Source organism: Tympanuchus pallidicinctus, unplaced genomic scaffold, assembly GCF_026119805.1.
Source record: "Tympanuchus pallidicinctus isolate F22 unplaced genomic scaffold, pur_lepc_1.0 scaffold10, whole genome shotgun sequence".
Classification (NCBI taxonomy): domain Eukaryota; kingdom Metazoa; phylum Chordata; class Aves; order Galliformes; family Phasianidae; genus Tympanuchus; species Tympanuchus pallidicinctus.
This window is the reverse complement of record NW_026294619.1, coordinates 8,736,102-8,764,101: the sequence shown is the minus strand read 5'-3', so window position 1 is coordinate 8,764,101 and position 28,000 is coordinate 8,736,102. Positions and strand designations below refer to the sequence as shown.

The window sequence follows — 28,000 nt, the reverse complement described above, 5'->3', positions numbered from 1 at the left end:
TGTAGTGTTCTTTTAGATTTATTCCACTTTATATTTGGAATTACAACATTCAGTAAAGTGCAAAACAGTAAGTCCTCTCTTCCCCTTACAGTTAAAAACCTCAAAAAAAAAAAAAAAAAAAAAAAAAAAAAAACCCTCAAAAATTGATTTTCTGTGAAACCTTTCTGTTGTCCCTTTAATACACCCAAATTTCAGTTTTTCATGCAGACTGCTCACATACAAATGTCAATTGACTTGCATATGTTTTTTTCTGTCTGCTTACTCGCTTGTTTCTGCTGCTCAGGTAATTAGCCATGTATTTTTCTCCAAGTGTGACTCAGTAGGAAAGAAGTCCTATTTTCTCCAAGCTTACTTTCAGCAACAATCACAGGAGCCTCTGTTTGCAGTGAAAGGGTTTCTTTTAGTATGTCCGGTCATTTCTTCTGCGTCTCTGGTTAAAACAAAAACTTCTGTAAGAACTACTTATGAATCTAATTAATCCCAACAAGACTTTCTTGTGATAGAGGTATTTTCCATTTTAAGACTAGGGTGAGCAAAATAAATACCTACATGACAATGTAGAAGCATTCCTGTCTCTTCCCTCTACTCCTCAATCAACGTCACCAGTGCTGTATTAACCCATATATTGTTCTGCTCCCTCTAAGTTAAAGGTCTCAACAAGTCCCAAGATAAATGGGCAATGAACACCTAAAGGATAGACCAGGTGCTCAGAACCCCGCCCAGCCTGACCTTCAATGTCTCCAAGGCCAGGGCACCCATCACCCCTCTAAGCCTTTGGTTGCCTAACCCACCTTATCATATCTAAAAAAAAACAAAAAACAAACAAAAAAGAACAAAAAAAACCCAACACTTCTTCCTTATATCCAATCAAAATCTCCCCTCTTTTAGTTTGAAACCATTTCCCCTTGTCCTATCACAACAGACTCTGCTAAAGTTATCAGGAAGTATTTGTGAAGGATAATCTACTTTTTCATCTTTTCACAGAGCAGGAGAGAGCAACCTTGTTAAGGGAAGGGCATTTTAACATAATTGCAACCACAATATTGTAGCCTAGAGAGCTTTCATCACACAGAAAAGAAATGAAGACAATTCTCCTATGAAAAGGTTTACCATTCTATATTTTCAGTCTTTTTTTGCATGACTTAACCCATGAAAAACAAATTTATGTTTTTCAACATTCAAATATTCAAGATCTAGATTTCAGATTAATGTTTTCAAAAATAAATCCACTTGTGATTGTACATACCTTCTCATAGAGACAGTATATTATTATACTGATGGTGATAATGGTAATGATCACAAGCACTGTCACGATCACTGTTGAGGTGTTACCTGCATGTTCTTTAAAAATACACATTCCAAAATGTTAAACAAAAGATTTTTATATTGCACAATAATGTTCACTATTTTTCAGTAAGTATACCTGAACTATGATTTTTCTCTTATTTATAATGCAAAACCCTTCAATTTATAGGGAACATCTCAATTTCTTTTTAATGTCACTGATACAGTGGTCAAGTTACTTGACCCATGCAATTAGTGAAGACTGTAAAGTGATACTTTAATGACTTGAGCATGAATAGCTGAGAGCATATTACTTTTCCTTAACTGTGCTGATAGAAAATCCAATATTCTTGTAAGTTACAACCTGATAACTTATCAACTTCCTGGTGGTTGAATTTTGATGACCCTTGAAGTCCCTTCCAACCCAAGCCATTCTATGATTCAAATCAGCCTGATAAACGGTGCTTCCAGGTACAGTGCTCAGTGCCATTAGCAGCACTACTGATTTCCAGTATGACTCTGTATTTTCCAGTCCAAACCACAAATCTAATCATTTCTCATACAGAATCTTCACAACTTCAATCTAAAATGCAATCCAGATGCATACCAAAAACAATAGATCCCCAAATGAGTGGTAACAACAGATTCCACAGGAGACAAAAGCCCATCTATGCATAATTGTTCTAAATTGTTCTATGCAGCACTAAGCATTTCCTTACTTCAGCTCCTTTCAACAATAAGAGAACACTCACGTTTGGAGGACTCTTATCTTTTACATGTGGTTCTATTTTAGGCTTCACTTCTTCTGCTCTGTCTTGTCCAGGAAAAAAAAAACCACAAAAACAAACAAACAAACAAAAACCCTGAGAAGTTCCTACACTTAGCTCTAAACTGTGGGCATTCAGCTTACGGTTTAAGTGAGAATATCCATAGCAGAGCACTCACAGCTATGCTGAGACCACTATCTATCATATTAAGCCAGATCATTCCCTTATCTGCTTACTCTGTTTTCAGCCTGGGCTGACACGAAAATGCTCATCAACTTGGTAAATGTTTTTCTGCTTCTGTATTATGTATTCTGGCCCAGAATTAGTAAAACACGAGCAGCACAGTAATTTAGTCTTTAAATGAGGAGATTGGTGTCTCTGTGGCTACTGTGAGATCCATCTGCAGCGTAGCCAGATAAAAAGCAGCTGAAGAGGATAATCAAGCTCATATCTGCATTGGAAACACGTGTGTATCTCTCTCCTGTAAATGTACAGGGAGACTAACATAGTTGTGCGTGTATGTTAGGAGCATCAGTCATATGTGTAACACCTTGGACGTGTCCTATACTCCCCACTTCAGAAGCACACTATCAGATCTACAGGATAAGGAAAATAATGCTGGAATTTGAGTTTCAAAGAGTTTGCCTGACTCTAAATTTTTACTTAAACTAAGCAATCTCCTTCATATCATTTATAGTCAATGTCATTTAAAGCATAATTTTTCAGTTGTAAATTAAGCTACCACGGGGGAAGACAAATGTATGCAGTTACTATAACTTAGTCAGTTCCCTTTTATGCTGTGCTGCCTCTTTTTCACACCCCATCTATTTGTGTCAAGTTCTTTTCTTAAAAAGCTATATAAGGTATCTATATCAGCTTTCTCAGTCTTTCAGGTGCACTTAATTGACTGTTGCTTATGTGCTACTCTTTGAATGTGCTGGGTTTTTTTTCCCCTTTTTTTGAATTGAAATTTAAGGAGGCACCATCCCAAACAGCACACCACTTTTGAAAAACATCTGTAATTTGTTTGCACTACAATATTGGAAAGCTGGAGTCAACTTTTAACCTCAAGAGTTCTCCGTGGACAGAAGAGTTAATCAGTAAGTTTACTGAGCCAGAGCCAGTAAACAGTAAGCCAGAGACAAAATAACTGTAACTAAGACTTCACAGCTGGAAGTTTATTACAGTTAATAAAAACAAAGGCATGCAGAAATGCATATATATTTCCAAGTCTTAGAAAGGCCTAGTGTGTAGAATTAAACCTTTTACAGTAACAACCATGTTGTTCTTCTCAATGAGGTTTCTTCTGCAGAAAAAATACATACCACATCTCTAGGCTTGCCTTAATCTCCTTCCTACTGCTAAAAGGCTTTATTTGCTATTGACACAGCACTTAGTATACAATTGTCAGTTTCTTTATGCTCTTGACTGCACAACCCTCTGTGCATAGAATGAGAGGAAAAAAAAACAACACAGATCCTTAAATATATCAGTGTTTTTCACCTGGGACAGTAATAATGCATTGGCTCTTCCTCTAACCAGTACTTATTATAAAACATTATTTTACAGGTTTCTGATTGATGGTTTTGTTCTGAGCTCCCATCATTTGTCTCCCTCCCTCTGCTATGGAAGGAGCAATAACTTACCAACTTGTAATGTTGTCACTCTAAGTCTTGTGTAGTGAGGTGTTGAAATATTGCACACGTAATCTCCGCTGTCATCCACATTAAGATTACTAATGCTGAGTGAAAAGTTTTTTTGGTCAATTTGAAATCTAGTCTGGGAAGTGTTAGGTGTTCCATTGAAGGAGGCCAGGTCTGAGATAGCTGCATTTTTGTTTAGTTTCCAGGCAACAGTAAAATCTTCAACATGTAAAGTGTTATTGTTGTATTCACAAGAAATGGTAGTGCTACTTCCTTCAGCTTTTGAAAGTTGGTCTGAAATAGATAATTACAAAAAGCTCTCTATAATTACTTTAGAAAATATTATGAAGGTTAGTAGAGGAAGGTAATTAGAGGAGAAAAAAATCCACAATGGACAAAAGTTAAAACTTGCTTCAGTACCTTGATACCACAGTATGTTTCTGAAAGATTTACTTTAAAACCTTCAGATGCTATCATATAATTATTTAAAAAACCACCCAAATTACATATTTCTCCCCTGTGGTTCAGGACCCTGAAGGACTCATTAATAGAAGCGATTTGATCTAGTCTAGATGCAGTCTAAAGCAATATGAAATTCTAGACTTTGGGAGCAACTGAACAGTGGAGCAACTGAACTGTGGAGCTGAAGGTATTAAGAGAGAAAAAAACCCCAACCACCTATAGCCATATATACAATACAATGCTATTTTATAAAGAACAGGAAAGAAATATATTCCCAAAATGCTCCAGTAAGACGGCAGACATGCAATGAAAGTCAAACAAAGGTGTAATCAGATGCAACCTTTTCACTTGTGGGTTGGAAAGACAGATTAACAAAACAGATGCTTGTTATCTGCTGTGGTATCACACTTGAAACCTTCAATAGTCATACACTACTGTAGGTAAATTAAAAACCATCACTGTTCCTCTGAAGCAAATGCAGTGGATGAGGAGCTGAGAGTGCTCTGGGTGTGCTTTAGGAAGCAATCAGGGCAACAGAGGCAGTCATGAATGTATCTGGCAAGGAGCTCTTACAGCGCTCGTGATCCAATTAAAAACAGTTCCTAAGAAACACAAGAGGTTGCAAAGTACCAGTTACTGTAAATCTAGAGAACGCTTAGGACTGCAGGAGTAGGACAAAATGGAGACTTCTTCTTATCCCTCTTTTTTCTTCAGTAGTAATTTGTCTGAATGTAAACAATGCTTGTGGCTCTACACACCCATGCACATCCAACACTGCACCTTAAGAGCATACCTAAGTATACACTTTAAGAGAAGTGCAAAGAGGAGATCAAACAGTACTGAAAGTATTCTGGCAAAATGTGGAGAATGAAGTAAGAAACAAGCATAAAGAGCAGCAAACTTTCCCTCATGTAACCCTTGGGCTCACTAAGGCTTGCAAATATTTTGTCCGAGTTCTTTTTTTGACAAAGCATAAAGTTTGATTATGATGCACCCCCTTGAAATGTGAAAATGATAAAGAAAACATTTATTTTGGGAGAGTAAGGTAACCTTATAGAAGTGCAAGACACCCACTCTTGTTCCTACTTGTAATTTTAACTGATGAGCTTTAAAGAGGCTGATGCAGCTTCTTTCACCGTATCTCTTTCTCCGTATCTCTGCTGGCCCAAAGCAGACTGGATGTAATTTGGCTCAGCATGCAGCTTTATAGAATCATAGAATGGTTTGGGTTGCACAGGACCTTTAAGACAGTTCCAACTCTCCCTCTAGAGAGGGACACCTCTCTAGAACAGTTGCTCAAAGCCATATCCAGCCTGGCCTTGAATGCTGCAAGCAAAGAGGCATCCACAGTCTTGCTGGGCAACCAGTTCCAGTGTCTCATCACCCTACACTAAAGAGTTTCTTTCTAATGTCTAGTATAAATCTATCTTCTTCCAGTTTAAAACCATTTACCCTTGTCCTACCCACCATTAAAAAAGTCCCTTCCCAGTTTGTCTGTAGGTCTCCTAAAGTTACTCCAGGCTGCTATAAGGTCTCCTCAGAGAATTCTCTTCTTCAGGCTGAAGAACCCCAGCAATGTGACAACCAATAATTACAATAATGATGTAGGAAGAGGCTTTATCCCTTTATCTTTACCTTGCATCCTCCACTCAGCAGTCCAGTTTTCACGGGAGAGATTAATATGACAGTAGTAAGTATCAGATGTGTTTATAACATTCTGGTCACTTCTAACAGAAAAGAGAACTCCATTCCTGATTTCCTCCCAACCTGTTTCTGGGATATATGTATTGCCTCGTACCCAAGTTATACTTGGTGTCAAATAAGTATGAAAGGCATAGCACTTCAGCATCCTTGCTGTGTCTGTCTTCTGGTAATCCAGTGCATAAATAGAGTGAACTGTAGATCAGAAAAAAGAAAAAAAAGTAGACCTGTTAATTTCAAAATCCTTTTTAACTTGAAGTAGTTGGTCCTTTCAAATAACACTGAGAAGAATGATTGGAATAAAGAACAAAATTTAGTATACGTGATTTCAAAGGAAAGCTTAGCTTTATTATTGCCATTACCATTCGAAGAAGACACGATAAGTTTTAAGACTCAAGAGTACTAATTACTCTTTTGAAATCACTGTGCAGTAGATTCTGAGAACCAATGCCACACTGTAATGTTACATTTTACCAGCCAAAAAGAAAACACCAGAAGGCCCAAAACGTGCTCTGTTACTGTTAGAGGATTTTCAATTCCACATGGGAAATAATGCCAGTGAAATCTGTAAGAGACAGCCAATTTCCACTGGCACAGTCCAAGCACTTTTGTTTTTTTTTACCAACCTCGCACCTGCAGCATGACATCCACTTCTGTTTTAGCTTTCTCTGTTCCCACATAGCAATGATAAAGGCCCTCATCAGTCAAGGCCACATTACTGAGTTTCAAGGAGGCATTTCCACGACCAATGTTCTGATGAAAAAGGTGTGTTCTGTTCCTGTAATCTGGGTCTTGGCCTTCTAGCTGGTCCTTCTGCTCGTAGTAGCTGTGCACATTTTTGTTCTCTTTCTTCCAGTAAATTACTTCATCATTCCCAGGTGGAAAAGGACAAGGAAGGATGACATCCTTAGAAAACAGCCCTGTTACAGTTTCCTGTTCTCTAGAACCTAAAGCATGTAAGAACAAATGAGTAAGTTATGTTAAATCTAGCTCATAAGTAACATAAGTATTTTCTGCACCTCCTTATCCCTGACAGAAAACTTCTCAGGTTCCAGTAGGTAGAACACTCCTATCATGCTTTTTAATAGCATGCTCTTTCAAAGATTTTCTGTAGCATAGATCCCTGGGACAGCAACTGAGAAACAGCCACACTGTTTCCTTTCATTCATTGTAACTGATATTATAACTTAGGAATATGGTCTTCGAACTTGTCATCAGTTTAGTCAGATTGCCCACTTTAAACATCTGTGTATTCACATTACACACCCCCACCCTAGCAATGCAGTTTCCAGTACATCTCCAAAAATGCCACCTTTGACATCAAATTCCTCTAAGGGAGTTCCCAGCCTCAAGCTGCAACTTGTTACTCAGATTTCAAACGGGGAGATTACAGTGACTTGGGTTACTGGTGATGCTCACAGTGCCAAGCAATTCTGCTGACAAAAGAATGCAATTGTGTGACTGTCAGGAAGGACAGAACTTTTTGAAAAGGATTTGTCACCCCAAAATGGTGGCAGGGAATGCTGTCACAGCTCATGGAGGTAATTAAGGTGCATTGCTCTAAATTAACTTACACAAAGAATATCTGGTTGCTATTCATGTGTAATTAATGGTGCCCTCTCCACAGACATAGCAACCCTGGCAGAGCAATCTGTATGACTTTTCCCCAGCTACCTCAGTACAAAGTTTAATGTACATGGAACCATTTTCAGTACTGACAACCACTGCCTGCTGAAAGGTCATCAACTGTCACATGGCAGAAATGCAGGAAGGTAATAGTCTGTGTGCTCAAAGGCCAAGGCCACAATCTTCCATTCTTCTTCAGCTTAGGAGTGCTTTACTCCACCTTAATCATTAACAATGTTTGAATTAATTCCTCACTTGAAAAATTAGTAACAATTGTCGTTCTTATTTTTCACAAACGAAAGAACTACAACCTACCCCAAAATGTAGCACAAATAGAAAGTAAATGGAGAAGAGATGGTATTTTTTGTCCCTTCATGTCTTCTTCAGTTCATAGTAGATTCATTTCAAACTGATAACAAGAAAGGAGGGAAAAAAAAACAACAAAGCTGTTTCAATGCAGGTAAAATTCTTCAGCTGTATTGTTTTCTTTGTACAGTTTATCAACTAATCAAATCTGTCTGCAATAGGTTTTGACACGTTTCTTGGCATTAATGTTACGAAGTATGCTATACATTTTATAAACATCTAGGCCCTCTTATTACCATGCAATCTATTTTCATTATGTTTTTAAAGTGTTAATACTTCGTGCTGATCTTCAAAATTAATGAATAGGACACACAGAAAAAAACAGCCAAGTGCATTTTTCAAAAAGATGCCTTGTCAAACCAGTTTTTCCATTTCCAATCAGACTCCTGATTACTGCAGAATTTGTTTTTCTGAAGTGGGGAGTTTGCCTGAACATCCAAATACTGCAGTTTTAAAGAATCTTCAGCTGCTGCCTTTTTGATCAAGTGAACTACAAATGTGCATATGGAAGTCTGTGGTAGGAACAAAGAAGATGAAGCTCTCCCATCAGCTTTTCAGGTTCATCGGTCAAATTACACTGAATGAGGAAACTCACCTGCAGAATGATGCAAGAACTTTCCTGTAACTGACAGACCATGCTCTTCCTTCATCCAGGTGTATTACTTCAAAATATAGCAAAACATGGAAAAGAAATTACCTCATGACTCATACAGCTTGCAAAGAGCCTAAAGGGCTTCCCCTGCTTCTTTGTCCCTCCTGAAAGGAGACCTACACGCACTCTTCCTAACTTAGACAGGGCACAGGTTTGGCTGGGCTTGCTAGTCAGTTCTTCTATCCTACACCAACACTGACAAATAGTTTTGACTGGTGTGTGCAATTGTATTTGCAATGCATGTGAATCTTCATCCCAAGGATTTTTGCGTGTTGCTTCTTCCACAAAGCTAGAGTGATTTTATGTATTATCGTGTTTTGTGGAGGGAGCCAGAGGGACACCAAATTCTTAAACCTGAAGTAGAGATTATGCAAGAGTAAAACAACCTCAATATATTAATTTTTTGTACCATTAGCTACAGTGAGTAGCAGCAGTTGCCAATGAAGGAGAAAACAAGTTAGGCAATAAAAAACTGTATGCATCATGTTTTCCTGGATGATGTTTCTATCTGCCCAACACTTCCAAAGTAGTAACACAATAGATTGTCTTTGAATTTCAGAAACTGCAATCAGTGCTAAATTTCTCTTAAGCTGCAGAGAGAGCTCATGAGTTTGGCAGAGAATTCTGGAAACAGGTCTGAGATGGCTCTGTGGCCTGCCTCAGGGTCTGAAGACAGAAGGCAGACTGTCATGCCCACTCTAGCTGTATTCCATGCTGTTGTATCGAGGTACAGCTGGAACTAACTAGAAGATCTCCCTGCTCATTACAATTCTTACAGTACATTAAGAAAAAACTTCTGTTAGTCTGTATGATCGTGGTAATTTTCGTTCTAAGGAATTCAGGATTTTAATTGAGCAATTCTGAATCTAGAATCTCATTATCTGAACACTTTCCGAGTTCTTTCTTTGCACCAAAATATCAAGGCCATTTCATTTCCCATGCTTCTGCAGAAAAAGAAAATTCCTGTGGAACAACCCCTGCCTCAGCTTGATGTGAGAACCTTGGCTAGGATTTCTGAGAGCCCAGTGAGGTATTAAAATGCTTCTTCCAAGAAGACACATATGAGTCACGAAGCAGCTGAGACAGTGGCAGGGGCAACACTACACTTGCTTGGTCCACTATATGAAACAAATGGCAAAAGGCACGTGCTTTATCATCTTGTTGGAATTTTCCATTTTTTTTTTTTTTTCCAATTTACCCACACCCTGGCCAATACTTACCTCTTACCCACTTGTGGAGCAGCCACACATATTGCAACATTCTCTTGCCTCCTAAAGCAAAAGTTATTAGTCCTTAATAAAAGGACTGTTTCTTTGCCTTTTGAGGTAACTTCATAACGGCACATTCCACGTGCAAGCTCAAGAAAGTGAAAAAACATGGCTTTTTACTGAAGAGGAATCACGTGCACAAAGAAATCTGTATCAGCAGTAACCACAGAATGGCTTGGAGCAAGAGGGAATATAAAGGTAACCTACCATGCATGTCCAACCTTTTGACTCGCAAAAACAAGTTCCTGTAGGGGAAAATAAGACTACTATAACAATATATTAACAGTATTAATGCTCTACTGTCCTCCAATGGAGTACACCTTAAATGCCAGCTCTGTGCTAACTCCACACTAACCAAATGCAGACTGCAAATACAACTTCAGTCAGTGAGAAACACTTCTGAAGGAAGAAGGTACCTTCATACCACACACAACATATCACAGAATGGCCAGGGTTGGAAGGGACCTCAAGGATCATGAATCTCCCCCCCACCACATGCAGGGCCACAAACCTCCCCACTTAATACTAATATTAATTTCCTTAGGAAGCAGACCTGAAATGCTTCATTTTACCTCACATAATCAACTGCTCCTATGCCCCAATTCATACACTTTAGTGCAACAAAGTTTTGGGGTTTTTGGGGGGGAGGGTTTTCTTTCTTTTTTTTTTTTTTTTTACCTGTTCTAAGTTCACGAACAGCCAGAGCTCCCAGAACACAGCTCACCCTTGCGGTTCCGGGCAGTGTTTCTTGGCGGCAGGGCGCGTACAGCTTAAAGGAGTGCAACTTAAAGGAGTTTCACCTCGGGGCGGGGCGGGGCGGGGCGGGGCGGTGCACGCCCCCTTTCCCAATCGCTCCCATGGCCACACTTACACTACTCCGCGCCGTTGTCCAGCTCGGATCAGTGCATGCCATTGTCCCTCGGCCTCCCTTTTCAGCTGACTTTTGCTCAACTGAAAAACATCTGACAGGGAACCGCAGATCCCGCTGTTTTCTCACTGCACGGTCACAGGGCAGCAACAACCCAGTCTTCCGCCGGCCCTGGGAGCTGATGGTGGCCTCACGCCGCCGCGCCTCCATTGAGGCGGTCGGTGATTGGCAGAGCCGGTTGCTTCGGCTACGGGCGGTGGCGTGGGGCTCCAAGATGGCGGAGCGGGATGACGATGGGACGGTAGTGGAGCGGGGCCCGGGTGCGGCTTACGCCGCTTTCGTGCTGATGGAGGAGCTGCTAGACAAGCTGAAGCTGCTGAGTTACGAGGAAGAGGCGCTGCGGCGCCACAACATGAGACCGCTCTCCAGGTGCCCCTCGAGCGCTCCCAGCGGGGCGGGACGGGCCGGCTGTGGGGACGTGCGGGCGCGTTTACGGGGACCAGCTGCTGCCTGACTTAAGGGGCTGAATTCTCTTTAGGGCACGTCAGGTGTGGCAGCAGGCTACCTTATTCAACTCGGTTTGATCCCAAATAGGTGCAGTTTGTGTAGCTCGCACAGTAGGTGGGAGTAAGTGGAAGAATTACTTCAGAAGCGCCTGGTCTGAGCTGTGCCAAGTGTAGGTACACCAACCTCTTGCCCATTTGGTAGCTGGGGAATGTGGGGAAAGTCAGTTTAAGAGTCTGTTTTCCTAGCCTGTGCTGGCTTATAACGCTATAATTGCTTCAGGAGCTCAAAATACCACTGTTTACCATTTTTTTCCACTTCCTAAACAGGCACTATTTTGCACTGCCCACTAATCCTGGTGAGCAGTTCTTCGTGTTCTGCACTCTTGCAGCTTGGCTGATCGCTAAAGCAGGACATCACTTTGAACAGCCTCAAGAATATGATGACCCCAATGCAATAATATCCAAGATACTCTCGGAACTGCGATCATTTGTAAGTGCTGAATGTGCTGTTTTTTCAAGTGCATTTCAGGCATAGATGTGACCTTCATAAATATCAGTAATAGCACGTTTCCTGTCCTATCTGATTATCTTCTTAAGGGCTGGACAGATTTTTCCTATCTGCGTGTTTGTACAATGTTAATGAAGCCAAGTTATTAGAGATTTATACTGTCTGTACCTACTTGTTAGTTTTTTGACCCTACAAAAATGGTCTTACGTTATTATATTTAGTTCTAATTAGTGTTGTTCCACAGTCTGTAAAATGGATTTAATCAAGATTACTTCTTATAGTGCTACAAATGCTGTTCATTTATAGTGGTGTAATTTACAAAGTTTGTCTTGGAAGTTTACACAATATGCACTTACTGTTCTGCTCCTGCCGCAGTCAAAAGTGGAACTAAGTGCAAAGGAAGTATTTTTAAATTGTGTTTATGTTTTGAGATTCTCTGGAGAGACATCTGTAATAAATAAGGCAGTGTTTGTTTTTTGTTTTTTGTTTTTTTTAAAGCATAGGTTTAATCTCAGTACCTGGGTTCCTCTGTAGCTGATCTTACCTTGCTGGGATCTCACTTCTGTTCTTAACCATATTTTAGCTTCTCATTCTTCTGTTTTCTTCTTTTTACCATGTTCTTTAGGATTTCTACACTGCATCTATTCCTTGAGTTGTTTTGTTTTCCATTCCTGTTTCCTGACTGGAGCTCTGTTAGAGAATAATGTGAATTAACATTGGTAAAATCTTTTGGCACCATGAACACTTGGGTTTTAGTTCAAAAAATCTGGTTACTGCCTTGAAATAAAATTGACTGAATGAGTAGCCATTAGTAAATCTTTTTGTTTTAGGGAAGGCCTGTGGATTTTCCTCCCTCAAAATTGAAGTCGGGTTATGGAGAGCAAGCCTGTTATGTTCTTGATTGTTTAGCTGAAGAAGCCTTGAAATACAGTGGCTTTAGCTGGAAAAGGTATAGTACACTTGGAAGAATCCTCACATACACATTTTTCAACAAATATAAATGGTAGTTATAAAGGGAGGTACACAAAATATCATATTGTCCAGAAAGGTTTTACTTAGTGTTTCATGAGGTGCAAAATTCAGCTATGCTTGAAGCAATGGAATAAGGTGATTCCTAATGTCATTTCATGCAGCTTAGTCTTTTACCAGCAAGAGTGAGTTTGGGCTATCGGTAGATTAAGTTAATTGATAAAGATTTGACTGACTGATAGCCTCTTTTTGGTCCCTTTCTTGTGAGTAACTGCTTGTTAACCTAACAGTTGATTTGAAATGTTCTTGTATGTCTGTTTAGGTCCCATCAATCAGTAGCTAAATCCAGCTCTTTGGCTGGAAGTACACACCATGTGTGATCCTGTTACAAATAGAGTACTATGACTTGTGTCCTGAATCCAAAGGAAAACTTCACAGAAATCAGATGGCAAACAATTTCAAGTATATGACAATTTGTTGAAAAGTGCTTTTGATTTCATCCCCTCCTCTGTTGTGTTTTTAAATTGTATGGCAAGGTAATTTCTACCTTTGAAGTATGTTATTGATACCACTATTTAGTACATAAATTCCAAAATAAGCTAAAAATGAGTTTGTGGAGACTTGAAGTTTTAGAAGTTAGACCAAAGGAGAAAATGAATGAAATCTTAATCCCCAGATGTCTTAGCGGTGTGAATACACCTTATTGCTTGCCCTGACTACTCATCCTCACTTTTAAGACAGTCTAAGGTAACCAAAGACTTTCAAGGCTGAGCATAAGTTCATTTGTTTAAGTGTGTGAGACAACCACTGTCTGTTCATATTCCACATTATTCATACTTCTTCTGAAATCTTCTGTTTGCTTGGGAGCAGCTCACTGAAGTATTTCCTATTTATTTTTGTCAGTACTTCTTTTGAACTTATTTCAGGCCAGTGTACCCAACAGATGAGCTGGAAGAAGAAGAAATAACAGAAGATGATATGGAATTAACACTTAATAAACTGGAAGAGGATGTTGCAGTAGGTTTGGCTATCTGTTTTATATTATATTAATATTCATCAGCAGTGAAGTAATTTTCACTTGCTGTCCATTTTCTTTGGTTTTAAGAATCTACCAGCGGTTCTGTTACCCTTCTTTCCTGTGTCCCTTGTTTTTGCTGCATTGTTAGCTTCTCTGTGGGATAATTTCAGATGGAGTTGTTAACTCTTCAAGACAGAGCATTTGTTATTGTGTGGATTTATAATTAATATAAAGTGAAGCTGACTCAAACCATCTGTTAAAATTATGTGGATTCAGAATTGTTTGTTTTCTACTGAAACAAGCTGTTGATGTTAAATGAAACCTGAAATAGCCCTTATTTACAGTATTGGTTAAAATTTGACCAGCTCTTTATTAACTGCTTACTGTTGTTACTTACATTTCACTGCAAATGGGAAAACAGTAATTTTGGCCTTAATCTTAAAATTAGTAAACAAAATAGATGGAAAAGAACTTCTGAATATTTATTTAAGCACCTCTGAAGATCTAAGTAAAGGTCACAGCATTTCTTCTTTAGAGGCAGCTCATGGCTGTTCATCACTATGTATTGCTTGAATGGAATGTTAATCATCATCTGTTCTGACTGCAGAATAAGTCTCTTTATACCTTTTTTTTTTTCCAAAAAGATGGCAGTGCTTCAGGATCAACTCTTTTAACTATAATAATTACAATAATGCTGTCATGTCTATGAAACAGTCATTGAAATACTCCTGTAAATTCCAATATGCTTCTTGGACTTACTGGTGCATGGCAGAAATTGTTTCTTGCTGATTGACTTTCCCAGAGAATTATTTTTGTGAGAGTTGGAGTCTCCCTGTCTGTAAACTGTTACTGTTATGTGATCACGAGTTCTTCATTTTCAGTCTTCTCAAAGCAAGTCTTTTTACTGCTGACTTAAAACTTTTCTGGACAAGGAAGTTAGCTGAAGATGATCAAAGTGAAAATTACAAAAAGAAATTGGTTTTGCATCTTATTACTCCGAAATCTGACAGTTTTTTACAAAGTAAATGTAAACCAAAACCCGAGTATTGAAAAGTGTAAGTCTGGAAGTGCTTGTTTGCTTGGTCAGAAAGTTCATAGAATCATAGAATCGCAGGGGTTGGAAGGAACCTCTAGAGATCATTGAATCCAACCGCCTGCTAAAGCAGTTTCCTTGCAGCAGATCTTGCAGCAGATCTTGCAGCAGATCATACATGTGGGCATCCATAAAGGTGTTGAATATCTCTGGAGGAGAGGACTCCATAACCTCTTTGGGCAGCCCCTGCCAGTGCTGTGTCACTGTTGGCAGTAAAGAACTTCCTTGTCTTAGTATGAAACTTCCTGTGCTCCAGTTTCTGCCTGTTGCCCATTGTTCTACTGCTCATTATGACTGAAAAGAGAGTCCACCACCATCAACCTGACTCTTGTGCTTTCTATATTTATAAATAAGGATGAGATCCCATCTCATTCTTCTGCAAGTTGAACACTCCCAGAATCCTCAGCCTTTTCTCATAAGGAAGATCACCAGGTTGTTAATCATCTTTGTCACCCTCCACTGGACCCTTCCTAGGATCTTCCTGTCTATTTTGAACTGGGGAGCCCAGTACTGGACGCAGTATTCCGGATATGGCCTCACCAGGGCAGAGTAGAGGAGGAAGGATCATCTCCCTCGCCCTGCTGGGGACGCTCTTCTTAGTATCAGGATACCATTGGCTTTCTTGGCCACAAGAGTGCACTGCTGGCTCATGACCAGCTTGTTGTCCACCTGGATGCCCAGGTCCTTTACTGCAGTCATCATCAAGTTCTTCTCCACCCAACTCTCTAGTCTGTCCAGGTCTTGTTGAATGGCAGCAGAACCTTCTAGTGTCAGTCACTCTTCCCAGCTTTGTATCATCAGCAAACTTGCTGATTCTATCTTTTCATGCAGGTCACTGATGAAGATGTTGAACAAGACCAGACTTGGCACTTTCCCTTAGGGATCACCACTAGTTACAGCCCTCCACCTAAACTCTGTGCCACTGAACACAACCACGTGAGCTCTATTAATCAGCCAGTTCTCAGTCTACCCCACTGTCCACTCAGTTATCCTATATTTTCTGAGCTTTGTTACAAAGCTGTTGTGGAATTCAGCACTGGTGAGGCCGCACCTCAAGTACTGTGTCCAGTTTTGGGCTCCTCACTGCAAGAAAGATATTGAGGCCCTGGAACGTGTTCAAAGGAGGGCAACAAAGCTGGTGAGGGGTCTGGAACACAGGCCATATGAGGAGAGGCTGAAGGAGCTGGGAATGTTCAGCCTGGAGAAGAGGAGGCTCAGGGGAGACCTCACTGCTCTCTATAACTTCCTGAAGGGAGGTTGTAGTGAGCTGGGGGTCGGCCTCTTCTCTCGTGTCATTAGTGATAGGACCAGGGGGAATGGCTTCAAGCTACAGCAGGGGAGATTCAGGCTGGACATGAGGAAGTATTACTTTTCGGAAAGGGTGGTCAGGCACTGGAATGGATGCCCAGGGAGGTGGTGGAGTCACCGACCCTGGGGGTGTTCAAGGAAAGACTGGATGTTGTGTTGAGGGACATGGTTTAGTAGGAGCTGTTGGGAATAGGTGAATGGTTGGACTGGGTGATCTTTTAGGTCTTTTCCAACCTTGGTGATTCTATGATTCTATGATTCTGTGAATTCAATGTCAAATGCCCTGCTGAGGTCAACGTATACAGTATCCACAGCTCACCTCCTGTACACCCAGCTCGTCATGACATGGAAGGGTAACAAGTTGGTCAAGCATGATTTCTCCTTGGTGAATCCGCATTGACTGCTCCTGATTGCCCTCTCTGCCAATAGCTTGGAGGTAGCATGCAAAACAAGTTGTTCCATCACCTTCACACAGGCAGAGGTGAGGCTGACTAGCCTGTAGTTGCCAAGATCCTCCTTCTTGCCCTTTTTGAAGACTGGAGTGATTCAGTGTTCCACTGTTCAGGGACCTCTTCTGTTCTCCAAGACTTTTCAAAGTTCTGTGTGGGGAAAACAATTTTGTGCAGTCTTAAGGACGAGAAATACTAGACAGAAATGCCACAACTTCCCCATGTTTGTGTCCACGTTTTTTAAGTGCTTGTGAAAAATCAAAGGTCAGTTAGAATCAGAGTGCCAGTGTTGTTATAATAGGGCTCTGATTGTAGTCTCAATTTATATATGACAATACAAGACTGTAAGAGTTGAAGAGTTTGCTTCTCTTGTCATAGTTTTCTTAATTATTGTACTCTTTCCCCCATATTTTTATTAGCCAAGAAAAATTCCATCCTTGTATTCTTAATTTTTGTACCGTATGGAAGTATTGGAATGTGAGTATTAATGGTCTGGTTGCATTTTGAACTCCAGCCAGAAAAATTCTTGATGAATTCTGAGAACAATTGGAGACATTCTGTGTTACATATTTGACAAGCCTAAGAAATGTCAGCTGTTGGCCGAGAGCTATAAATGTGAAAACAGTCAACTGTCTGCTCTTTTCTGTGTCTAACTGACTGTTTACATGGAGAAGTGGAGAGGAAACAGTTAACTAAAGCACAGTTTGTGCCCTTCAAAGAACTTCTGGATTGGGTCTTGGGTACTCCAGCCATTATTTTTACATCTAATGTGCTCTATTAGCTTTTCTACATTTCTTTGTTAGTAAAACCATCGAGCTAGGTTTATGCCAAGCACATAACAACTCCTTGAAGCCTCTAATAGTTATACAAGGATTAATCATATGTATACATGTTCCCAATCTTGTTGCAGACTATATGTTGATATATCCCAGATGTATTATCCATAATTGAATTTAGTAGCATTTCCAGTAATTAAATACTATTGATGAGTTGGATTGTTCTTCTAAATTAGATTATTCTGAATAAAATTGATGAGGATGACTAAGAAAGCCTGGTTCTGTAAATCTTGAGGAATTTGGTGAACAAACTGTAGCCAGCCCAAGGAAGTCTTCTCTGTTTAGTGCCTTAGTTCTAATCATTAGTCTTTTTGTTGTTGTTAACAATGGTGTTGTGGTGAAACATAGTCAAAACCTGTCTAAGGTACAAGAATAAGCTTACAGGTTTTCACTGTGTGGATCTTGAAAGGTTCTACACTAAGGTGAGCGTTATAGCAGCATTCATGATTTGTTTAGAAGGAATATGAATGCTGAAATCTGTCTTTGGTGGAAAAGATGAGGGCAGATTGATAAGTCAACTACAGAACTGCATAAGCATGAAGTGCATGGATGATAAAATGATGGATGAAGTAAATGCAAGCTCTGTTATCCAAAATTTTTCATGTCTTGTTTTGTTCCATAATTTGGAACTTAGTGCATATTTGCTCCTGCGAAGAAAAGTTTTGAAGAAAGATTGTGTGAAATAAATATTCACTGATGTCTCTTTGCAACATTGCTTAAGGAAGAAGAGTCAGATAATGAAGAAAACTTCATTGACCTGAATGTTCTGAAGGCACAAACATACAGATCAGTAAGTTGAAGTTGCTACCTGTCATTCCTTGCTACCTGTCGTTCCCCTCTTTAGAGATTTTTACTTCTTCAGCAGAAATTTATTTCTGTTGAAGTCCAAAAATACATATACAGTCTGTGCTTGAGAAAAACATGCCAGCTGGAACACATCAGCTTATTTTAAAAGAACACTGTATTTCTGGTTTCTAAATGGATATTGCTGCAAGATTGATATATTATAGTTCATCTTGATATACATTTCATTTTTTTGAATTCTAAATGTACTGAAAAGATGTATTTAATTCCTAATATTTAAGAATTCAAAGAAAGACATTTAAAGATTCAGTTGTATCTGTAGTTCTAGTGGATATATGTGTACTTCTGAATATGACTGCTGTGAGCCATTGTAACTTGACAGTTGTTGCTGAGTATAAAAATTATGTTTTGTATGTAAAATTTGTGGGTTTCTTGCAGGATGTGAAAGACTCCACAAAACAAGAAGAAATCTTGCTGTCCACAACAGATGCAGCAGAGTGGAATCTGGAAGTGGAACGTGTGCTTCCACAGCTGAAAGTTACAGTCAGGACTGACAATAAGGTTTGTGAGAGTGGATTTTCACATGCATGCATGGTGATTAAAGTGCACTTTGAATCAGCAGTGTTATTTTTCTATTTCCATTTTTTTCTTCTTTTGTCATGTCAGGAATTAAACCATGTAAATCACAGGCTTTCCAATGCTATCTTCTCTGAACCTTTGTCACTTACTTTGAAGCTAGAAGCAATAATTTTCAATAGGGTGTTTTCCAGTGTAATGTAAGAACAGTGACTGCTTCTAGCTTTATTTCTGTGGAAACTTCCTAAATCATTAAACATTTCTGAAAAATTATGCCTTCAGTTTAGCAGCTATTAAAGCATTTCCTAGAAGAAAAGAAGCTTCTTACCTTGTAACTGTTTGATTTTTTTTTTCCAACCACTTAAAAGGTTGATTTCAGAGAATTCATCTTGCTGAACTTTAAATTATGTAAAATAGGTCTGTACCTCTGATCTAGTCATTACATTTCCTTGTGTTTAATGAAAAGAAGTGCAAGTTTAATTTTATTTACCTATCCAGATAGCTACCTCAAGATGAAATTTATCATTTCTTAGAAATGTGTTTTTCTTACCATAATCTATTCCAAGGAATCTAGAATGAGCAGCTCAGAAACACGTCTGTTTTTGACACATCAGAGTCCAATACTAGAATGTATTCTTCACATTGCCACAAGCATTCTTTCTGAGAGTTTGCATAGCCCGCATAGATGAGTGCAGTATTGAACCTGTGTGTTGGTAGTGGCCCAGCTGGTTGAGGTGGTGGAGCAACCTACAGTGATGCAGAATTCAGTGGAGGATAATTATCTTGCCCAAAATAGACTAAACTCTCAACTCTGTTAAAATGTCCTGCCTGTCTGTACTGCATTCTTCTAAGTGAAGAATCTCCTGGTTTGAGTCACTGTGCTCTGGCTTGCTAAGGCAAGCTTGTTACAGATAACGTGGTGGTTGATTCTCAAAGGAAGAAATTAAAGCTTAATGAAGACATACATAGAAAATGAAAGCCACTGAGATTTGCTATCTTCCAAATTAACACACTGTTCGTTGATTTTAAGGAATGTGTCAAAATGAATATGAAAAGAGGATTCTTCTTTTTCTAGCTTGTGTACTTTAATGCTTTTAGAAATAACTTAAAAGAAGTTGGTGAAGGGTTTGGAGCACAAGTCTCATAGGAAACAGCTGAGGGAACTGGGATTGTTTTGTCTGGAGAAGAGGAGGCTCAGGGGAGATCGTATCGCTTTCTACAGTTCTCTGAAAGGAGGTTATGGAGAGGTGGGGATCAGCCACTTCTCCCAGTTAGCTAGTGATGGGATGAGAGGTGATGGCCTTAAGTTGCAGCAGGGGAAGTTCAGATTGGATATTACGAAAAAATATTTCTCAAAAAGAGTAGTGGTACATTGGAACAGGCTGGCCAGGGAAGCGGTGGAGTCACCTTCCCTGGAGTTGTTCAAGAAAAGGGTAAACGTGGCATGTGGTTTGGTGGGCACGGTGGTGATGGGTTGATAGTTGGACTAGATGACATTCTGTAAGAAAAGCCTCATATTGGTTATGTGAACTGTGCATGCATATTTGATACCAGGAGAGGTTAATGGTTTAATTGGCAACATAGAAATGGAAACTTATTTTTAAGGTCCTAGGCAGGGGTGGGAGGTGTGTGTGTGGGGGGGTATATATGTTGTAAGTCTACAAAATTTGGCAAATTAATAGCAGTTGTCACCAGACCAGCAAAAAGATCTTGAGTTGCTGCAAACTTGAAACTCAACATGTAGTGTAAGCACATTTCTCTACTAGCTTTTGTTTTAATTCTGAAGAGAATAGTGGGCAGCAGCACAGTTCTAGAAAGCAAATGAAATCTCATTGGCTGAACAGCTGTTGGAGATGCTCAGCTGTGCTCATATGTGATAGAGACAGAGGCACCACTAGTGCTGTGGTAGTTACACGCATTTAAAGCCAGTGGAACTGCTTTTGATTGAATGATGGCATGTGTTTAAGTGCAGCTCTGCCAAGTCAGGATCCGTTTTGTTCCTGTCAAAAATGGTCCCATCTTTCAGGAGCACAGAACCTGGAAATTTGTCTTGCTCAGGTGCTCTCCCTTGGACAAGCATACCGACCTGCACTGGCTTATATGTGGCCAGCCTCTCTATTCCCCAGGGAACCTCTTCCAGGGCCCCACCGCCCTCTGAGCTGACCCTGTCCCTAACCCCCAGCTGCCCCTCCCCTGACACAGCTCCATATCGTTCCCTCTGGCCCTGTTGCTGTCACACAGAGCAGACCTCAGCGCTGCTCCTTTATTCCCCTTGTGAGGGACTGCAGGTGCCATGAGGCTTCCTCTTCTGCTCTACGCTGAACTAAGAAATCTTAGCCTCTCATTTGCCTTGCCCTTCAGACCCTTCCCTTCTCTGATAGTTTGTTCTTATATTGTGGTGCTCAGAACTGTACATAGTGCTTGAGATGAGGCTTAAGAGAGCTGTGCCTGATGCACCTCAGGATACAGTTGGCTCTTTGGGTTGCCATGGCACACAGTTGACTCAGATTCCACTTGCTGTAAGCCAGAACTTCCAGACCCCATTCTGCAGAACTGTTCTCCAGCCTCTCACCCCCCAGTCTGTACATATACATACCCAGGGCTACCCTGTCCCAGGTCCAGAATCTGGCACTTTTTCTTGTTAAACTTCATGTGGTTGGTGATTGCCCAGATCTCTGTGAGTATCTCTCTGCTAGGTCTCTGTGCCCTTGAGAAGTTCCTTCCCAATCTCCTTGTTTTGCACACTGCTTTAGCAGCTTGCAGAGTTGCACCAACCCTTGCTGCTAATGCCTGGGATTTACAGGTTTGCATTCTTACCAGTTGGAAGGTGAAGTTGTGTCCTCTTTGAAGTGTTGTCTGAAGTTTCTTGATAGCAGACTGGTTAGTGTGATTGATCATGTTTGCTTCTTTTCAGTATCTCTTACTGTTTTTCTGACAAGTGTCTCTGTGTTGTTTATTCCCTTCCCTTTTTCTTTTTCATCCCCTTTAGACGAGGTCCTCAATCAAATGATGTTACTGAAGTAAATTTTCATATGTTCTGCATATCCATTAGTGTAACTGGCAAGATGTTTGTTACCTCTTTGTTACTAAAGAGGCTTGTGCCTCTTTGTTTTGCTTCCCCCTTTTCTTTATTGTCCTATTTGACAAGGTCCTTGATCAGGTAATCTTACTGAAGCAAACATTGTCGTCTTCCATACCTATGCCCATACCCTTACAGTACCTCCTTTAGAAGGAAGTATCCTAGGGTTTGATTTCAGGTGATGGAGTTTTGTTAACATCAGTTTTCTTATCATGTAGACCAGAACAGTGCCAAGTGTTTAAAAACCTTGACAGTCTTTTTTTTTTCTTTTTTTTTAAAAAACATTTTCAGAAACACAATGCTGAAATAGAGATAATTCTGCAGTGCTTCTGCTTTGTTTTGAACTCACAGTTTGCAGCTGTGCTCTGGGTATGAGAGGCATAGAATGTCTGCATTGATAAGCATAAATTGTGATAAATGTTGAGAAATGGAATTGATTTCTAAGTAACAGGTGCCTATCTGTCAAGTTGAAATAGCAGCTTTTTCTCATTCTCCATACCTAAATCCATGTGTGTTTCCTATGACAGAGCAGGTGCAAATAATTATCCCCATTCCAGTCTTGTCCCAGTGTTGAAAACAAGCTCAGTTATTTCTGCCTATTTAATTTCTTTCTGTTTTTATGGTAACAGTTGGGGTTAAGTAGGAAGAAAAGATCTGATAGTCTGGAAGTGGTAGTTGTTAGATAGTTGAAGCATGCTTGTTCTCTAAGAACAAGCTGAGCTAGTGCATCTGTAGTCAATATTTTCAACATTTGTGCCTGTAGTGGTTTCTAGGAGAAACAGTCTCACGAAGATCAATCAGACTGTAAAAAATATAGCTACTGTGGTATTAGTGAGGAGGTCAATGTTTGTTTATGGGTCTGAGTGTCACATTGGGACATTTAGGAGATCAATGAACTATGTCATGCTGTGCCAATGCATCCAGATATCAGGATGTCAGTGAAAGAATCATATATGCTAGTAGAAGTATGTATGAGAACTCAGCCTGTTTTGCATACCAGTATATGTTTAGTAACAAGAGAAGCATAAAAGCTGTATTTACTTATCTTTTACTTCATGGCATCCTGTTTTTAGGATTGGAGGATCCATGTAGATCAAATGCATCAACATAAGGATGGAATTGAATCTTCTTTGAAAGAAACTAGGGTATGTATTATGTGCAGAATATTTCACTGGTCTGCTAGTACCTCTATTTTGTTTTTCATTTTATATGCCTCTGTTTTATTTCTTCATTTTAATTATAATAATGTAAAACTCAAAAGGGAGATGTGATAATGATGATTACAGATAATAGCACTGGCAAAAGATCTTGCTCACAACAGAGTCATATGTTAACAAGGATGTAAATGTTCATTACTGTGTCATATCACTTTGCCCTCTGTTTTCAATATGTTATAAATACAGAGAGCAAAATGATACGACATAAACTGAAAATAAGAGCTAATTAAAAAAAAAAAAAAAGAAAAAAGTTCTCAAATGCTCTTGCTAGAATAATTTACTAGCATTGACATTTGTAATTATTTGGGGAAGGATACTGAGAGAATGGCGAAGTGCTGGAACAGGCTGCTGAGAGGTTGTGGATGCCCTGTCCTTGGAGATGTGTAAGGCCAGGTGAGGTGGAGTACCGGGTAGTCTGATCTAATATTTGATGTAGTGGTTGGCAACCCTGCCTGTAGCAGACGGCTGCAGCTTTATGATCCTTGGGGTTCCTTCCAACCCAAGCCATTCTGTGACTGAAGGAATTGGTAGAACTTGAAATATGTGTTGTGGCACTGGGAAAAAAGACATTAGGACCATTTATTCACTGGTCAGACACATTTCTGTACTATTTTTCGCTATTACTTGTAGCATTCCGTATCCTTTCTTAATTACAGCACCATTTTAATACTCTTTGGGTAATGTCTGCATGCTGTCAACCCACACAATATGGTTTTTTAGGGCTACCTTGACAAATTCCATAATGAAATCAGCCGAACGTTGGAAAAGATCAATAGCAGGGAAAAGTACATCAACAATCAGTTGGAGCATTTGATTCAAGAATACCGTTCAGCACAAGCCTTGCTGAGTGAGGTAATGCACTGATCTGTTGCTTCCTTGTCTAATATTAACGTGAGGGTAAAGACAAAGAATCAGAGTTGTTGTCTGTGAATTCTTCTTTTGGATATAAAGCATGGGAAATGCTGATTGGCTGTCAAATTATATAGTTTTTAAGCTAAATTAGCAATTTTTATTCAAGTATTCTACAAGGGAAATTAAATGTTTTCTTGCCTGAATATTATGTAAATCGGCTGCCACAATCTTGAGCAGCTAGTAAATTGCTGGTTCTGCTTTCCCTATGAAGTTCACACATCTGTGATGAGTGAAAAAGCTACAGCTTCAGTTCAGCATTCATCTCTTATGTTGATTACTCATGCTAACTTGCACAAAGCTCTCTGATTACTTGTTTACTTCATTTATTTTTTATGCCAATAGGCTAATGCTTGAGAATCTTTTTGATTCTTTAGTTAGCGGGCCTGTGTAAGCTACCAGTTGGTTAGCTCTCCTATTTGAGGGCTTGACTATAAAATCAGACTAGCAGGGTTTGACCTCTGTGCTTTCTGTTTGTCTGCTGTTAAACGTCAAGACAGTAACGTACTGAATAGAAAGAAGCCTTCTGGGTTTCGAGATTCAATTCAGTCTGCATTCTGGCAAACTTTCTCTATGCAAGTTTTCTCATGTAAGTCTACCAGGAAACCTGCTTCTTACTCTTACGCATTGAGGCTGCCACTTACAACTTCTAAAACTGCTTTCCTGTTTTGAATGACGGTCACTGCATAGGCTGATGTCTTCAAGTCTTTATATTTGTAGTGCTGTAAATGTCATTGTGATTTCATGGGAGAATTTCTAGAATTGGGACATGTAAAAGCAAATTTTGGTGTTCTCTCTGAAAAATTCACATTATTAATTATTAAAGACTAATTGTTATTAATGATTCTGCTGTTCGAATTTTAGAGACCCACTTTATTAAGTAGATACTGAAGAGTCTGGGATACAAGCATCTCTTCAGTGAAAAATGTGTTTCTTTGCAGGCTAAGGAGAAGTATCAGGAGGGAAGTGGAGGAGTAACTGAAAGGATTAGAGTCCTTTCTGAGGTAAAACACATCTTCACATTATTTTTTGCCTCCCTTGAATAAATCATTGGAGAATTGACATCTAGCATTCCCAGATTTATGAACTGAGCTCTTCCTGATATGTTGTGTTAAAATTTATTATGTTCTTTCAGTGAGAGCTGATTAACCTGGCCCCTAAATTTTAAACTGAGGTTGCTATTGGTTTTTGATTTCTGAATTTGGACAAACTATTATGAGCTCTAAATTTCACCAGTTTGTGAAGCAGTGAAAATATTCTGTATTTCATAACCTGTCTCCTAGCATTATTGAAGATTAATGTACTCATGTCCATAAAGTCTTTGGAATTCTAATACCAATCAAATTATATTAATACCTAAAACTGTTTAATCAATGGTTTGACAAATTTAAGAAAAAACTCCTAATGGCCTTAACATGTGGACTGTTTCAATCTGTTTTCACTTAGATTTACTGCTAGATTTCCAAATATTTCTACCCTTTGTGCAGTTCAGATTTTTTTTTTTTAATGATTCTCTTATTTGACTCTTTAGTCAAATACTGCATTTACTGTGCATTTACTGCACTTTATTAGATGCTAAAGGATCTGGAATGGTAACGTAAAATAGATCACACCATAAGAATATGATGGAAAATGTACAGTAGACTTGAGATTTTTTTTTTAATGTAATAATAGTCACAGAAGTTTAACAAGGGTTTTTTAGCAAGGAATTCTTAGTATGGCATTTGTACTATTAGCCCTTCTTTCTGTTTGATTCTCAAGGAAGTTGACTTCAGATTTACTTGCATGATCTTTTTTACCTTAATAAAAAAAAAGTTGATTATTAAAGAAATATGTTACGAGTTGGTGGCCTTTGAAGTATATTGATGCAGCAGTACATATCTGAGCTAAACTAGGCTCATTGGATATCATTCCTGATCTGCTTTCTAATCTAGAAAGGATTAAAATTTAATTTCATGGAATCAAATCTCAGCCTTCTTGGCAATATAAGTACCACTGCAGGTATGCAATGAAAGTGCAGCCATGTTTTTTTGTTGTTGCTGTTTAATGGAAGGGCTTACTGAAGCCTTAATGAAAGGCCATTTTTATAATGGCCTTTTTTATACAGACAAAAAATAATAGGTTGTTATCTACATTCTGCCTTGGAATATAGTTGCTTTGTCATCAACAAAGGCAAACTGGTCGATAGTCAGTGTTGAAATGTATTTTTATTCTTCACGCATGGATTCACACGTGCCAGTGCCAGTAGGCTTGCCTGCTGCACCATCATTTGCTGCAGTGCTATTTCTCGTTGTTTTTTTTTTTTTTTTGTCACCTGCCAAAGTCCTGCCACTATTAAAGGGCATCTTTAATGGTCATTTGGTAAATCTTGGTCTGTGAGGATAATGGTTCTTTTCTCCCATCTACTCTGCAGCAATGTTTGCACTTTGTTTTTATTGGTTATGGATCCTCAGTAACGTTTCTCTTTGGCTGATGTTCTGCATAGGATTTATCTTTTTTTTTTTTTTTTTTTTTTTTTTTTGAAACATCCATGTTTCAAAAGGCTAATGAAAATTTTCCTAATTTTTTTTTTTTTTTTTTTTTTTTTTTCCCCTAAACAATCAGAAAAATTCCTCTTTTTACCACAAGACAGACGCTTTTTTTCAACTGACATGTTTATTCAGGAGGGAACTTTAGATTTCTTTTTAACTTTTTATTCATCCGGTTTAATGAATAAAAAAATCTCTAATTAAAGATTACAGAAGTTTTAGAGAAAGTGAAGCAGGAAACAGAAGAGAAAGGAAGCAGTATGACTGATGGCAGTAAGTATGGTTTTGCCTCAAACTATCCACCCAATTTCTCAGTGACAGATGCATCATTGGTACTGTGTGGAAAAAATAACCAGAAATGAGTGACAAGTCTAAAATATCCATATTAAGATTTTAAAAGATGTCTAAGAAAATTACGCATCTTACCCTCTTCAAAAATGTTATGCAAGTCTGTAGAAGGTTCAAATTATTTTACTCTCAAATCACTACTGAGAGTAAGCATTGGAATTCCCTCACTAATGCTAAAGGAAATGGGTGAGAAAATTAATTTTGGTGCTGAAGTCTGAATTTTTTAATATCTAAAACTATGCACTGAGAATTAGGTGTAATTTTTCCTGATAAAGTCATTCTTGGCAAATATTACAAGTACTAATGCAGAAGTGAGTAGAAGTGAATAGCAAGGCTAAGTGTGCAAGCTGTATCTGTATTTTATTGTAACCACTATGGCTAACTGACTTAAGTGATTGTAAGTGTTACTGTGTAAAGAAATTTTGTTCAGTGTTCTTGAGTGAAAGAGCTACTCAGCTACCTCTCAGCACCTTAACTGTACTGTGACCTGGTCAAGGATCAGGATAAACTCTAGAGCCCAGAATTATAAGGAGCTGTATGATGTGTCAGCAGCATCTATAAAGTGATATTAGTGGGAAGTGATGGGTTACAAGTAAGGTATGGAGCACAAAACATTTCAGTAGATTTTCACAGGTAAAATAGCCTCCTGCTGAGGGTGTCTTCAGTTCCCTACAAAACCCCAAGTCAGATGTGAGGGTGAGGCTTTTAGCTGAGCAAAACACATCACTGGTAAACCAAGCTTAATGATTATGCACGTCTTTATGCAGATCTCAGCTGTTGAGAAGACAGTAAAATTGTGTCTGCCATTTCTATCTTTAAAGCATAATGTATCAGTTCAATCATGACTTTGAAGTAGAACATGCTTTTGTTCAATCACTTTTTCGATCTTAAGGAGTGAATTGTAGAATGTAATGCTTCTGTGTTAAATCACCTGACACCAAGTTGCACTATTTATCTTTTCTCGGACAGCTCCTTTGGTGAGGATTAAACAGGCCTTAACAAAACTGAAGCAAGAAACCATTCAGATGGACATTCAAATTGGTGTAATGGAACACACGTTGCTCCAGTCAAAGCTTAAAGAGAAATCCAATATGACCAGAGATATGAATGCAGCAATGATACCAGAAGCTACAATAGGTGCCTACTGAAATTGTTTGGAGCTGACTTGGTTTGCCCAAAATAAAGTTTTCTATTGTTTGCTTTTTTGGTAGTGTG

General features: G+C 39.1%; 2 protein-coding genes across 6 annotated transcripts; one reads left to right on the top strand and one right to left on the bottom strand.

Moving 5' to 3' along the window:
- Nucleotides 1-2: 2 nt before the first annotated feature.
- HHLA2 (HERV-H LTR-associating 2) lies at nucleotides 3-10,620 on the bottom strand. 5 transcript variants are annotated; one of them, XM_052705214.1, is made up of 8 exons: nucleotides 10,448-10,620; nucleotides 9,977-10,014; nucleotides 8,451-8,511; nucleotides 6,484-6,813; nucleotides 5,792-6,052; nucleotides 3,698-3,988; nucleotides 1,247-1,341; nucleotides 3-430 (listed from the first exon to the last, which is right to left on the bottom strand). In XM_052705214.1, exons 3-8 carry the CDS (start codon nucleotides 8,497-8,499, stop codon nucleotides 401-403), a joined length of 1,056 nt encoding a protein of 351 aa, XP_052561174.1. In that variant the 5' UTR covers nucleotides 8,500-8,511; nucleotides 9,977-10,014; nucleotides 10,448-10,620; the 3' UTR covers nucleotides 3-400. The 5 variants fall into 5 exon arrangements, with proteins under 5 accessions (XP_052561174.1, XP_052561159.1, XP_052561194.1 ...); XM_052705199.1 differs by lacking the exon at nucleotides 8,451-8,511 and adding an exon at nucleotides 7,799-7,892 and having other exon boundaries at nucleotides 6,484-6,804; XM_052705234.1 differs by lacking the exons at nucleotides 1,247-1,341; nucleotides 8,451-8,511 and adding an exon at nucleotides 7,799-7,892 and having other exon boundaries at nucleotides 6,484-6,804.
- On the top strand, nucleotides 10,601-27,991 carry IFT57 (intraflagellar transport 57). The gene is made up of 11 exons (XM_052705187.1): nucleotides 10,601-11,066; nucleotides 11,471-11,633; nucleotides 12,482-12,600; nucleotides 13,547-13,637; nucleotides 18,046-18,114; nucleotides 18,567-18,689; nucleotides 22,857-22,928; nucleotides 23,721-23,852; nucleotides 24,851-24,913; nucleotides 26,644-26,710; nucleotides 27,755-27,991. The coding sequence occupies exons 1-11, from the start codon at nucleotides 10,627-10,629 to the stop codon at nucleotides 27,931-27,933; spliced, it is 1,518 nt and encodes a 505-aa protein (XP_052561147.1). The 5' UTR covers nucleotides 10,601-10,626; the 3' UTR covers nucleotides 27,934-27,991.
- Nucleotides 27,992-28,000: the final 9 nt, after the last annotated feature.

What these genes read in the sequence shown, in the direction of transcription:
- IFT57 (XM_052705187.1), top strand. Translation starts at nt 10,627, where the DNA reads ATGGCCACACTTACACTACTCCGCGCCGTTGTCCAGCTCGGATCAGTG. An exon ending in GGATTAGAGTCCTTTCTGAG is followed by an intron (nt 24,914 to 26,643) that starts GTAAAACACATC and finishes CTCTAATTAAAG; the next exon opens with ATTACAGAAGTTTTAGAGAA. An exon ending in AAGCAGTATGACTGATGGCA is followed by an intron (nt 26,711 to 27,754) that starts GTAAGTATGGTT and finishes TTTCTCGGACAG; the next exon opens with CTCCTTTGGTGAGGATTAAA.
- HHLA2 (XM_052705199.1), bottom strand. Translation starts at nt 7,859, where the DNA reads ATGAAGGGACAAAAAATACCATCTCTTCTCCATTTACTTTCTATTTGT. An exon ending in TATTTGTGCTACATTTTGGG is followed by an intron (nt 6,805 to 7,798) that starts GTAGGTTGTAGT and finishes TACATGCTTTAG; the next exon opens with GTTCTAGAGAACAGGAAACT. An exon ending in TGCTGAGTGGAGGATGCAAG is followed by an intron (nt 3,989 to 5,791) that starts GTAAAGATAAAG and finishes TATCTATTTCAG; the next exon opens with ACCAACTTTCAAAAGCTGAA.